Genomic DNA, 11753 nt, shown 5'->3' on the forward strand with positions numbered 1-11753 from the left:
CAGAGAGGTTCAGCCTCATGTCAAGGCCCCTCCCAGACTGCCCCTTCCAAGTCCAGAGCGCTCTTGGGATAAGGTGAGAGACAGAAAGAGAAGAGACAGGGTGAAAGATAAAGCCCTGGGAAGTCCACTCAAAAGGGCCAGGCAGGCGGAGGGAGGACTGAGGAGGTGATGAGAAGGAGCGATCAGAGAGGCCGGCGGGATCCCAGGAGTCAGTCATCCAAGGACAGCCTGGTGCCGGAGAGAGCACCTCTGAAGAGGCTGTGTTGAAAGGTACTGGTCAGTGGCTACAGTGACGGCAGAGGTGCAGCCACTGTAAGGAGCCAGGAGCTGTCGGGGAGATGCGTATGGGTGGGGTGAGGAGGGCAGTGAGCTTAGGGGTGAGCAGAGTTGAGCACGCAGAGGTGTTTGCCAATAATTTCATCACTGCCCCAGAGCCTGCCCACAAGTCTTGCAGTCTGGAAACCTTGAACTTTCAAGGGCAGTACCCTGGGAAGCTTCTCCAGTTGATGTAATCACAGCCCAGAACATTCCAGGCTATGTGGGTGTTTCTCCAGAACAGGTGCCAACAGAGGTCAAAAACCCTCTGTGATGGGGCTCCTGAGTGGCTCAGTCAGTTAGGCGACTGATTCTTGGGTTCAGCTCAGGTCGTGATCTCAGAGTTCCTGAGTTCGAGCCCCGCATCAGGCTCTGTGCTGTCAACACAAAGTCTGCTTGGGATTCTCTCTCTCTCTCCCTTCTCTCTGCTCTTTCCCCTTATCTCTCTCTCAAAGAAATAAATAAAACTTAAAAAAACAAAACCTCTGTGATCCTCTAATAATAGCCCAGTTCCTCAGGTAGGAGAGGCATGCAAAGTCTCCAAGGCCCCCACTGTGCCCCTCGTCACCTGATGGGGTCCTGGGTGCTCTGAGAGGTTCCAGGCTAGAAGTCTGCAGTTTGTCCCAGCAGGTGCTACATACAAGACTTGTGGGCAGGCTCTGAGGCAGTGATGAAATTATTGGCTAGGGGTAGAGAGGTGAGGTGGTGCCTACCCCATTGAGGAAATGGCCAGGTAATAACACTACCGGAAGTAAGGACAGTAATGGCCACTGTTCACTGAGTGCTCAGAGTGCCGGACAAAGGGCCTTAGAGGCATGGCCCCATGAGAGCCCTGAGCAGGAAAGCAGAGGCCTACAGGCCGCTACCTGCAGTCCCCAGGTGCAGAACTGAAGTCTGGGAAGTTGCTCCCAGCTGGGGTCTAAATGGAATTTGGCACCTCTGGGGATGCCTGGTGAGCGGGTAGCCTGGCCTACCAGAGGCCTTGTGGGCACTGAGGAGTCTCCCTGGTGAGGACTGGAGCCAGCCCGGTCCAGGAACAAATCTCTGTCATCAGGGGAAGGACGATTCTGAATTCATTCCGGCCTCAGTAAACGGAACTGGTCCCCCCGTCCTGCCCCTGGGAGGGTCCTGACTGAGCCTCCTCGGGGCTTGGGAGGCTGAGTGTACACAGGGAGGGGAGACAGAGGGGTTTTGCCAAAACCACTGTGAGATGTTGAGGCCCAAGTAGGCCTGCTGCGGGGCCACGCTAAGGGTTGAATGGGGTCCTTCCCAAATTGGTAGGTTGAAGTCTTAACCGCCGGTCCCTCAGAAGGGGACCTGACTTCAAAATAAGGTTGTTGCCGTTATAGTTAAGATAAGGTCATTAGGGGGCACCTGGTCCATTATGACTGGTGTCCATACAAAAAGGGGAATTTTGGACACAAACAGGCCTGGGGGAGACGGTGTGAAGGTGTCGCAGGGTGACGATAGCATCTACAAGCTGAGCAGAGAGGCCTGGGACAGACCCTACCCTTGCGGCCCTCAGAAGCTCTGTTCTTCTGGCCCCCAGAACTCTAGGCCAGACTTCTGTTGTCGAAGCAACAGAATTTAACAATAAGCCTGATAAAAGGCACGATGTTTAAAATATGCATACCACCAAAGTGTTTCATAGTTTTCTTTAGCTCCTTCCACTGGTTCCTATGCTTCAAAAACTTTTGCACGTTTTTTTTAATGTTTATTTATTTCTGAGAGACAGAGAGACCAAGCATGGACAAAAGAAGGGCAGAGAGAGAAGGAGACACAGAATCAGAAGCAGGCTCCAGGCTCTGAGCTGTCAGCACAGAGCCCGACGCAGGGCTTGAACTCACGAACTGTGAGATCATGATCTGAGCCGAAGTCGGCTGCTTAACCGACTGAGCTGCCCAGACGCCCCAACTTTTACACATTTTGAAACTAGTAATCGTGTATGCCCATGTGTGCTTCTGGCTGTTACAGTTTTGTGTTGTATTTCACTCACCAATATGTCAGTAAATGAATTTGAGGTTGTGCTGTGGTCTTTCTGCTCCCCCAAGCTGCCTCCACCTAGGAGGACCAAGTCACAGGTCAGAACTGGAAGGAACCTCATGTGTCATCAGGGCCCATCACCCACCCCAGGTGAGAATCCTCTCCAGGGCCTCTCTCCAGCTCTGGGGAATTTACTACGTCAAAGTACCCTTGTAGGATACCGCTGACTGGGAGAAAGCGTTCTTGTCTCAAATAAGCCCAGATCTGGCACCTGCTGGTTTTGCTTCAGGCCTACAGAACCCCTCTGTGTTCTCTGCCCATGACAGTCCTCATCTCCCTGGATACAGCATCACACTCACCCTCCTTCCTTCCCTGGTGAACAACCTTGATTCCCAGCATCCCTGCTCCCCCTTCCAGGCTGGATCTTCTGCTGAATTTGTCGGGCTTGTCCTCATGCCCCTGAGGTCCCCTGGCGTGCGTGCCTAGACTAGCCCAGTACCAGGGCCTGTAATGCTGACATGCTCTTTTAGGAATAGAGTCTGTGAGTCAATCAATTTCCAGAGCCTCTGCTCATCTTTGTTATATAAATTGACACCTCTCCCAGCCTGACCTGGGCCTGCTGACCTTTTGTACTAAAATTCAGCAACAGTAGGGGAGGGCAAGCCGAGTTCTGGGATTAGGCAGAGCCGGGCCAAATATAGCTCAGCCACTTATTTAACCCGAGGGAAGGCCCGTGTAACCAAGGACAGCTTACATAACCTCCATCAGCTCCGGGGACCTCATTTATAAAGAGCAGTTAAAGCTATAACCTGTTCTTAAGGGCCACAGGAGGACTCAGAAATAACGTAAATTCTGGCCATGAGCAGCGTATTAAGTATGCAGTAAACGATAGCAGTTCATACGGTCATCGGGCACCAAAGACTGTAGCACTTATTTTAATTGGAAGAAAAGACAAAACCTTCATCGTCTGTGATGGGCAATCTCGATTAGAGGGCAGCCAATTCGCAGGGGATTTATTCTAATAGAAGAGTGAGAAGTATTCATGTGCGTAAGGAGAGATCGAGGGTCAAGCCAATAGATTCAAGAAAATCACACAGGTCAACAGGAGAAGCAAGACCAAATAAGGAAAAAGAGACTGCAGAAATGCAGGCTTTTCGCCTCCTTGCAACCACACAGCAGAGAGCCCAGAGTTCAGATGAGGTCAGCCCAAGCCGCAATTTCGTCTTGGCAAAGGCTCGAGTCCCACTCCTAGGGAGCTTGACAGCTGGGCTCTCTCCTTGGGACGATGATGCCAATCAGTACGTGGTAAACAAGAGTGGGCACGGGGCATGCACAAAGGCCAGCCTGGGCTGTGCTTGCGAACCTCTTGCGTCCTGCCAGCCAGCGCCTTTGTCCACTGACTCTAGACAGCGACTGTGTCTAAGCCCAGTGGATGTTTCTCACCTCATCCCTGCTGGGTTAGAAGGCAATGGTAGGTTCTCTAGGACAAGAAGGCCCAGCCATTAGAAGGGGTTGGGGGGGGCGGGGAACAATGCAAGCTTCGAAGTCAGCCGGAACTAGGTTCAAATCCAGTTCAGTCATCTGGTATCTGTGTGGCCTTGGGCAAATCACACGCTCCCTCTCGGCCTCAGAGCCGTCATCCATCACAGTCCTTTGCAGAGTTATCACAAGGACGAGAGGGGACCGTGAATCTAAGTCACCAAGCACGGGGCCAGGCTAGCTGGAAGAAAGGCCACCTAGAGAGAAAGATACCTCACATAATCCATCTGAGAGCCGCTGCTCGGGGCCCACAAACTCCTGAAGGAAGACACACAGCCCAGCACAAAGTGGGAAGTCACACTAGTTACACGAGCATGAGCAAGGGAGGGGCAGAGAAAAAGGAAGGCAGAGAAGAGGAAGCAAGCCCCAGGCTCTAAGCAGAATTCGAACCCTTGAACCGAGAGAAAATGACCTGAGGAAAAATCGGACACTTAACTGACTGGACCACCTAGGCGCCCCTCCACACCAGTGTGACTTTGGACAAATCACTTACCCTCTCTGGGCCCCCATTCCCTCATTTGTAAGATGGGGATAATTTTCCCCATGCAGGCTCCTTCTGAGGATCAGGGCGATGGCTTAGTGCAGAGCTGCATCGTGCAGAGCACGGAGTCACAAAGCACAGTACTGTCCCCCCCCCCAGAGGCCACTGGGGTGCCGTGGCCAAACCCCAGCTCGGGCCCTCTCCCTGACAGCTTCCTCTCAGCTCCCTCTCTCTTGCAGCGTGCATGTGTGCACCTTCAGAGGAATGGACATAAAAATAGCCAGCCCACTGCACGTCTTCCCCAGGACAGGGCAGCTCTGTCTCGTGGAGCCAGTTCTTTCCAACCGTGCCTGAGAGGTCTTTGTCAAGAGCAGCTGATGACAGTGGCCTGCTGAGACGGCAGATCAACGACTGGCTGTGTGTGGAGCTATGGGATCAGAGCTGGCCTTTAAAGGGCCCTGGCTGGGGGCAGGACTCGAGTGTTAGTGACCTGTTGCTGCATAGCAAGTGTCCCCAATACCAAGGGGCTTAAAACAACATAGATTTATTATCTCACAGTTTCTGCGGTTGGGTGTCCAGGTGTGGTTCAGTTGGGTGCCTCCGACTCAGTGTCTCAGGGGTTGCAATCAGGCCATCGGCCGAGGCGGCAGTCACCTCAAGGCTCCTCTTGATCTACGTGATCCACTTCCAAACTCACTCACATGGCCGCTGGCAGGCTGTACAAGATTCCGTCCAACTCCCTCATGGAGTTGCCAGGCCTCACCACGGGGCCTCCATAGGCTGCCTGAGTGTCACAGCATGGCAGCCAGTGAGGAGGGAGGGAGAGAGAGAGAGAGAGAGAGAGAGAGAGAGAGAGAAAGGGAGAGAGAGAGAGAGAGAGAGCGTGCCCAAGGCAGAAATCACAGCCTCTTTGTAACCTACTCTTGGAAGCGGCATCCCATCACTGATGCCTGTTCTGTTCTCTAAGAGGGATTCATTAGGCCCAGCTCACATTCAAAGCGAGGGGACTGGAGCAGGCTGCGACTATCCAGGAGACACTGGGGGACATCTTAGTGACTGCCCCCACAGGGGTGGGCATGGAGAAAGGCAGAAATAGGGAGAAAAAGATCATAACTTTTTCTTATAGTGGAAAGAGCCCAGGCCCAGTGACCATGGCTCAAATGCTGGCTGTTCCGTGTAGCCTTGGCTGCCTGCCATCTTGCTACTTAGAGGCCCAGCCTCCCCTTCTAAAGAGCGAGGGAACAGCTCAGTCCAGCCAGCCTCGTAGGCTGTTTTGTGGATCAAAAGATGCACTGGCTGTGAATATTCTTAAGGAAGCTTCCGAACATTACTCAGCGGTTGGTGTGAGATGCCATTATGATATAATTAAGGGGAGTCTTGGGCAGTAAAAACCCATTCATAAAACTGCTATGGGCACACCTTAGGGCACATATCCACAGGGTACAAGATCATTTCCTCACAATCACCCTTTCTACCTTGACTCTGACTCCTCAGCTGGTGTGGGCTAGGTGGTATGCATGCATGCATTCGTTCATTCATCCATTCATTCATTCCCTGAGGCTCGAGTAATGTCAAAGCCCTACCCCATGTCATCTTCCTTAAAATGGACAATTCCGTGACATAGGCATTATTAACCCATCTTCACTGACGAGGAAACGGAGGTTCAAAGACGCCAAAAGCAAACTCCCTGAGCTCACACAGCTACGTGTGATTTGGTCCGAATGTTTCCTCCTAGGTCAAGCCACGCTGGCCCCTCTCATGAAGTAGCCCAGCACCACCACCACCCTCTGCCCAAACCCTGCAAAGCACAGCATGTGGCTTCACCCACATGCAGGGCATACCAGTACCTCAGAGCATATTCGTTCCCCTTGTCTTTTTCCGGTTGTTCTCCCTCTTCCCTGTGAGAACATACATTTGCTTTTCTGCCTAATAACCAGCGTATTTCGCATCCCTCGAGAAGCGGGTGGGCACACACAAGGGTGCAGAGAACAGCTGGGGGGAGGGGGTGAATGAAGGAAAGGGGAAGCCAGGTTGCTAGCAGAGTTTTGTGGTCTCAAAACCCACACTTTGGGGCCCCCGGGGCTGGTTGAGAGGGACCCCGTCCCCCAGGGCCTGCCTCCACCACCCTTCCAAACTTCTCCCTCTGGGGACAGCTTCTGAGGAAGACTTCCTCGCCCCCTGGGGCCGCCCACGTCACAGCGTCACAGCGGCCAGCACATCCATTCAGCATATGCACTTCCTCCATTCCACTCTGGTCCATTCCCTTCCACGACCAGGTGGCTTGTGCAAGAGCCAAGCAGCTGGGGAGGTGGGGCTGGGGGAGGAGGGCAGTGAGCCGGCCCTGTCCCAGAGGCCCATAGCACCCACACATGTGACTTTTAAAGCCCAGCTGCATTCTGGAAGGAGAGTTTCCCCAGACCTTCCTTATAGGCCTCTTTCTGGTCACTGTGCCCACCACGCACCCCGGGCCTTGGGGGAAACCTCCCTGCTTCCCATCATGCTCTGCTTCACGACGTGCTCGGGAACAGACCCACTGTGGTTCCTGGAAGCCAGCAGAGAGGCTGATGCATTCACATGGCTCTGTGAAGGCTGGGAACGCCACGGGGGGATGCCCCGGCGTGCAGCCATCTTGGTGGCCTATTAGCAGGGTCTGGCTCACTTTCTGAGCTTTCAGCCAAGAACCTCTCTTCTGGCTCCCTGTCAGCTAACTGCCTGTGACAGATACGCTCCTGGACCCCAGCCCCCTTAAACAGAAGCAAGAGAAATGAAGTCCAAGGCCTCCTTCTACCTATGGTACACTGTCCCAATGACTGATTCTGGCAATGATCATTCATGAAAATCCACCGCTGGCCCACAGCAGGGCCACTTCCCTCCCAGCCCCTCCTGGAAAGGTCTCCAGGACCACCGCGACATTATCTCTCACAACAGCCACACCATTCACCCCTGCCACACACATGGGCTGCCTGGGAGAGGCTTGCTCGGTAGTACTTACCATCACGTGGCGCTGTAACTGCCTGTCTCCAACTTCTTTCTTCCTATATCCCCAGGGCAAAGCTCAGGCCTGACACAGAACAGGTGCTCTGAAAACATGTCTGCTGAGTGAATTTTGCAGAAAGGTCCTGGCAACAGAGAAAAGAGGGGTCTGTCCTCCATCCCAGTACTTCCAGGCTGTGTGACTGTGGGTAAGTAAGTCCCTGACCCTCTCTGAGCTTCACCTCTCTCCTCTCTACAGTGAAGATCACACCTTGCAAACTACTAGCCCAGACAGAGGTCCCATCTAGGTTGTGGATGTGTTGTTTATGGCTCATTCAGTGTTTGGCTTTATTTTAAAAGCAGTTCCCAACATTTAAAAATTGGGAGATTTCATGGGGTGCCTGGGTGGCTCAGTCAGTTAAGTGTCCGACTTCAGCTCAGGTCATGATCTCATGGTTTGTGAGTTTGAGCCCCGCGTCAGTCTCTGTGCTGACAGCTCAGAGCCTGGAGCTGCTTTGGGTTCCGTGTCTCCCTCTCTCACTGTCCCATCTCCTGTTCTTTCTCTCTGTCTCTCAAAAATAAATAAATGTTAATTTTTTTAAACTGGGAGATTTCTACAAAACCTAAAGTTTTCAGCTTTTATTGAAAAATGAGATCTGGCTATGCTGGGTTCAAGGTCTCACATACATGATGGGCTGGCCCAGGCAGCAGCTGCCCCTTTAAGTGGGGTGTTTGGACACAGCGCCGCCTCCCCTCACTCCCTAGAGTCTGCCCAGTGTGCTTTACTTGAGCATTTCACTGCCTGGCCCTCCCTAGGCATCTGGATTTGCCACCCCTGAATGTCAGCATGACCTGACTGTTGTTTGGCTCTGTGATGCCTAAAGGGATCCTTCAGGATCCCTAGGTGACAAAAACCATTAACGCCCAGGATGAGAAGCCACTTTGGCTGAGTGGAGAGAAACTGCTGTTTCTGAGGATGATACAGTCTATAAATAGCCTCAGAGCCAGGTGAGTGCTGACACTTGCCCAGTGTCACCTGGGCTGGGAGTCGTCAAGGGCTGGGCATGTTTCAGTTCATGGCTCAGCGCAGGCACTGTCCCTCCTCCTGATGCCACTTAGGGTGGTACAAGTAGGGATGACTTCACAGCTGAGCCCGTGGAGAAGGTAGAACTTTTCTCTGGGGTGGGCAGGAGGTCGTAAGGACATCTGATTTTCCGAAGAGGGTAGAGTAATGTGCGTGGACTAGACGGGGCCGGTTCTCAGTCTGGGGTGCTGGAGATGGCGGCACGGCACCATCAATGGTTCCCCAGTGCTATCCAACTATGTTAGAGCTCAGCCTGGCATTCAGGGCCCTCTGTGATTGTCCCCCACCCTCACCAGAGTCTTTCAGCTTATGGTCTGTCATAGACTCTGGGTCTGGAGTTCTCTCTTGTCCAGCAAGAAAGTGGGACGCATGATTAAAATGCGAGAGAGGCTAATGTCTGGGAGGAGACAAGAGCCCCAAGTAAGGGTTCTTGCTCCGTTTTTATTAGGATCAGAAGGCTTACAAGCGTGATGGACGTGCACGAAGAGACAATGAAACGGTGAACATTAACTCATGGGCGTGAGGGAAAGGGGTTTTGGAGATATGCGGTGTTAGGGGTTTGGGTCAATACAAAACAAGATTCTGGTGCTGGGTGGAGCAAACATGAAGCCCCACCTCTGTTTACCTAAACTGGCCTAGGGGACAAGAAAGACTGAGCAATGCTACCTTAGGGTCAACAAGGCACTTTTTTTTTTTTTTTTTTTTTTTGCTAATTAGCTTCACTCTGGGCAACTTCCCCTGCTGAGGTCTACAGTCCTATTTACCTGTTCACCCAAGTGGGTCCTTCCTTCCTGTGAATGAAGCTTTCTGCTATTGTACTAAATTGGGAGGCGTTTCTTCCCTGAATACCTACTCTTGTTTACCTCTTCTTGGACATTTTCGTTCTGAGATTCCCTATTGCTATTACCTTTGTGCTATACTGGGGGCCTTTGCTCTGCTTGTCCTACACTGGGGGCCTTTGCCCCATTTACCTAATCTTATTTACCCAAACCTGGGTGTGTTCCATCCTATGGCTTTCTAATTCTTCATGCCTTGTTTACCCATTGGTGCAAGTTCAGGGAATTCCTAAACCTACTCCCCACAATGGTCCATATTGTAGCCTTTCCTTAAAGGCATCCGACCTGGCTCTGGCTCATTCCCCTTCTGAAACCTCCTTTCCAGATCGTTTTGTCTCTGCCCCTCCACTGTGGTTGTCCCCAGACCCATCCTCCAGGCAGAAACCACCTGCCCTGCCCCTTCAGCTGCACAGCTTCCTGGCTAATTCCTCAGCCTCCCTCTTGCTGTGCAGTCCATCCCAGGCTTGTCTCTCTTGCCCTCCCCACCCATTACCAGCTCCTGGATGGCAGTGAGAAGGATCTGGCCCGTGCAATAAGCCCTGGCCCCGGGGTCAGACAGATTCATCATAGTCCCAACACTCCACTCCCGGGCAATTCACTCTCCCATCTCTTGGCCTTTCCTTCCCCTCCCAGGCTACAGTGGGGTGCAGACAAACTATGGGCTAGGGAAGGGCTCTGAGGACAGAAGTGGCAGAGTGAATGAAGGCATCTCCCCCAGGTGAAGGCTGCTCATGCTTCACCGGGGTGGAGGATAAACGGAGGCCCTCCAGAAGCTGGCCTGAGGGACAACAGGGTACCACCAAGCCACGTGGCGTGGTTAAGGGCTGTGTGAGCTGAGGACCTGGCACCGACTCATGGGCTGATTCCTCCTTCCTCTTTGCAGGAATGCACTGATGGGGGTGGGTGTTGGCCTGGGAGGCTGCTGATGGTCTGGATGGGGCAGGCAGCCAGCTGACTCCCCTCTCAGGCCTGTTCTACTTCAGGGCACAAGAATCATGAGAAAGAAGGAGCCATTCCCCAGGACAGATTGAAGCTCCATCCTGAACTAGAACCTGGGTTCTGGAGCCTCTGGGTTCCCGGATGCAGCTGGGACATCAGCGAATGACCAGGTTCCTCCCGGGCCAGTAGAGAAGGGGACTATAAACTTGCAGAAAAGGACCAAGCCAAAACTTTAATGAGCCTGGGAGACTCTGCTCTAACCTCATGAATTTACTTGGGCCAGCATTTTGCTGCCTGATCCGTTCCCAGCAGCGGATTCAGGTCTCAGCTCAAGCCCACCTGACTCCAATGTCCAGCCCCTATCCTGCTCTGGGGCTTCTTGGACCTCTGAGCTCCTGCAGCTGAGACCCACTGCTGTCTGAACCCGAAGCAAAGACTGGAGTCCATCTATGACTGATGCTCGTGGCACCGTCCTTACCAGCTGATGCGTTCCTCTCTTGTTCATTGTACCCTTGAAACAGGCCTGGAAACAAGCAGAGTAAGGATTGCCATCACATCCTTATTCTCCAGAGGGGAAACTGAGGCAGGATCCAGGGTGCTCGTAGCCCCGGGCAGTGTCTTCCTTACTCTGGGTCCTTGCTTTCCACTTGGAGAGTGCAGATGTTAACCGAGAGGCTCCCCCAGGGTCCCTATATTTACTTACTGTGGGCCTCCCATACCAACCAGGCTTCTAAGAAGCCCCCCTCAACATGTGGGGTCAATCCTCCACACCGTAGTTCTCAGTTCCCCTTCTCTTCTGTCTTGCCCTTTCACTCACTCATCCCTGCATTACCTATGGAACGGCCCTCACACTCTGTTTTCTGCAGGTGTGCCCTTGGCATGACTGGGCAAGAAGTGGAGCCAGCTGCCAGCTGCTCTAGTTGCTGGAGACCACACCTGTCAGTCTATGGGGTTGGGGGCACAGAGTCAGAACCAGTCTTGGTGGAGGGCTGGGACCTGGCCAGAGCTTGACCAGCACATGCCGAGTTCCAGTCGTGTGGGAAGAGGATCCGGTGTATAGAAGCATCTGGAGACAGGGCCAGGCTAGGACCAGGAGGCCTGTGGTCACCTGTCTCTGAGGTGTCTCTGCCTGCGTCTTCCTGCCATCTTTCGCTCTAATACACCTCTCATCTCCACCTTCACTGTCTCTCACCCACCGTCTCTCTTGGTCTCTCTGTGTGCAGGGCCTATGGGTGGTGGGGCGTCTATACAGAGGGTTCGAATGTAGTCTTTTGTTATATTCATATAAAAACACACGGATGCTCATCTTTTGGAGTTAATCACGTGTCAGCATATTTTCCCTCTCTCTTTTTTCCACACAGTTGGAACCACACATTCCACACATTCTAACAGAATGGAACCGGCCCCCTTTTGCTAGGTCCTGTCTGTCCCTGAGGTCTCTGGCACTGTGGGGACGCGTTGAGAGCAGTTCGCTGGCTGCGCTGCTCGCTGGAGCCGGCAGGGGTCGCCCGCGGACAGGCCTGGAGGGGGAGGGTGGGGGCGGGGCCACGAGGCCGACCCGGCAGATAAAGGCGGCGGCGCGCGGCCCTGGCTGATTCTGCCC

General features: G+C 53.2%; 1 protein-coding gene and 1 long non-coding RNA gene across 2 annotated transcripts in view; one reads left to right on the forward strand and one right to left on the reverse strand.

Moving 5' to 3' along the window:
• Positions 1 to 4607: 4607 nt before the first annotated feature.
• On the reverse strand, positions 4608 to 10678 carry LOC115272616. Its single transcript, XR_003900411.1, has 3 exons — positions 10629 to 10678; positions 7311 to 7437; positions 4608 to 5102 (listed from the first exon to the last, which is right to left on the reverse strand). It is a non-coding gene; the product is annotated as an uncharacterized LOC115272616 (long non-coding RNA).
• A 351-nt stretch (positions 10679 to 11029) lies between these two features.
• The window catches only part of PPIF (peptidylprolyl isomerase F), a 6247-nt gene continuing 5523 nt past the window's right edge, over positions 11030 to 11753 (forward strand). Inside the window, exon 1 of the mRNA XM_029919867.1 lies at positions 11030 to 11101. Within this exon, the coding sequence (XP_029775727.1) occupies positions 11030 to 11101 (72 nt within the window). The remainder of the gene's footprint in view (positions 11102 to 11753) is intronic.

The sequence above is a fragment of the Suricata suricatta genome, chromosome 2 (assembly GCF_006229205.1).
Source record: "Suricata suricatta isolate VVHF042 chromosome 2, meerkat_22Aug2017_6uvM2_HiC, whole genome shotgun sequence".
In the NCBI taxonomy this organism is placed as follows: domain Eukaryota; kingdom Metazoa; phylum Chordata; class Mammalia; order Carnivora; family Herpestidae; genus Suricata; species Suricata suricatta.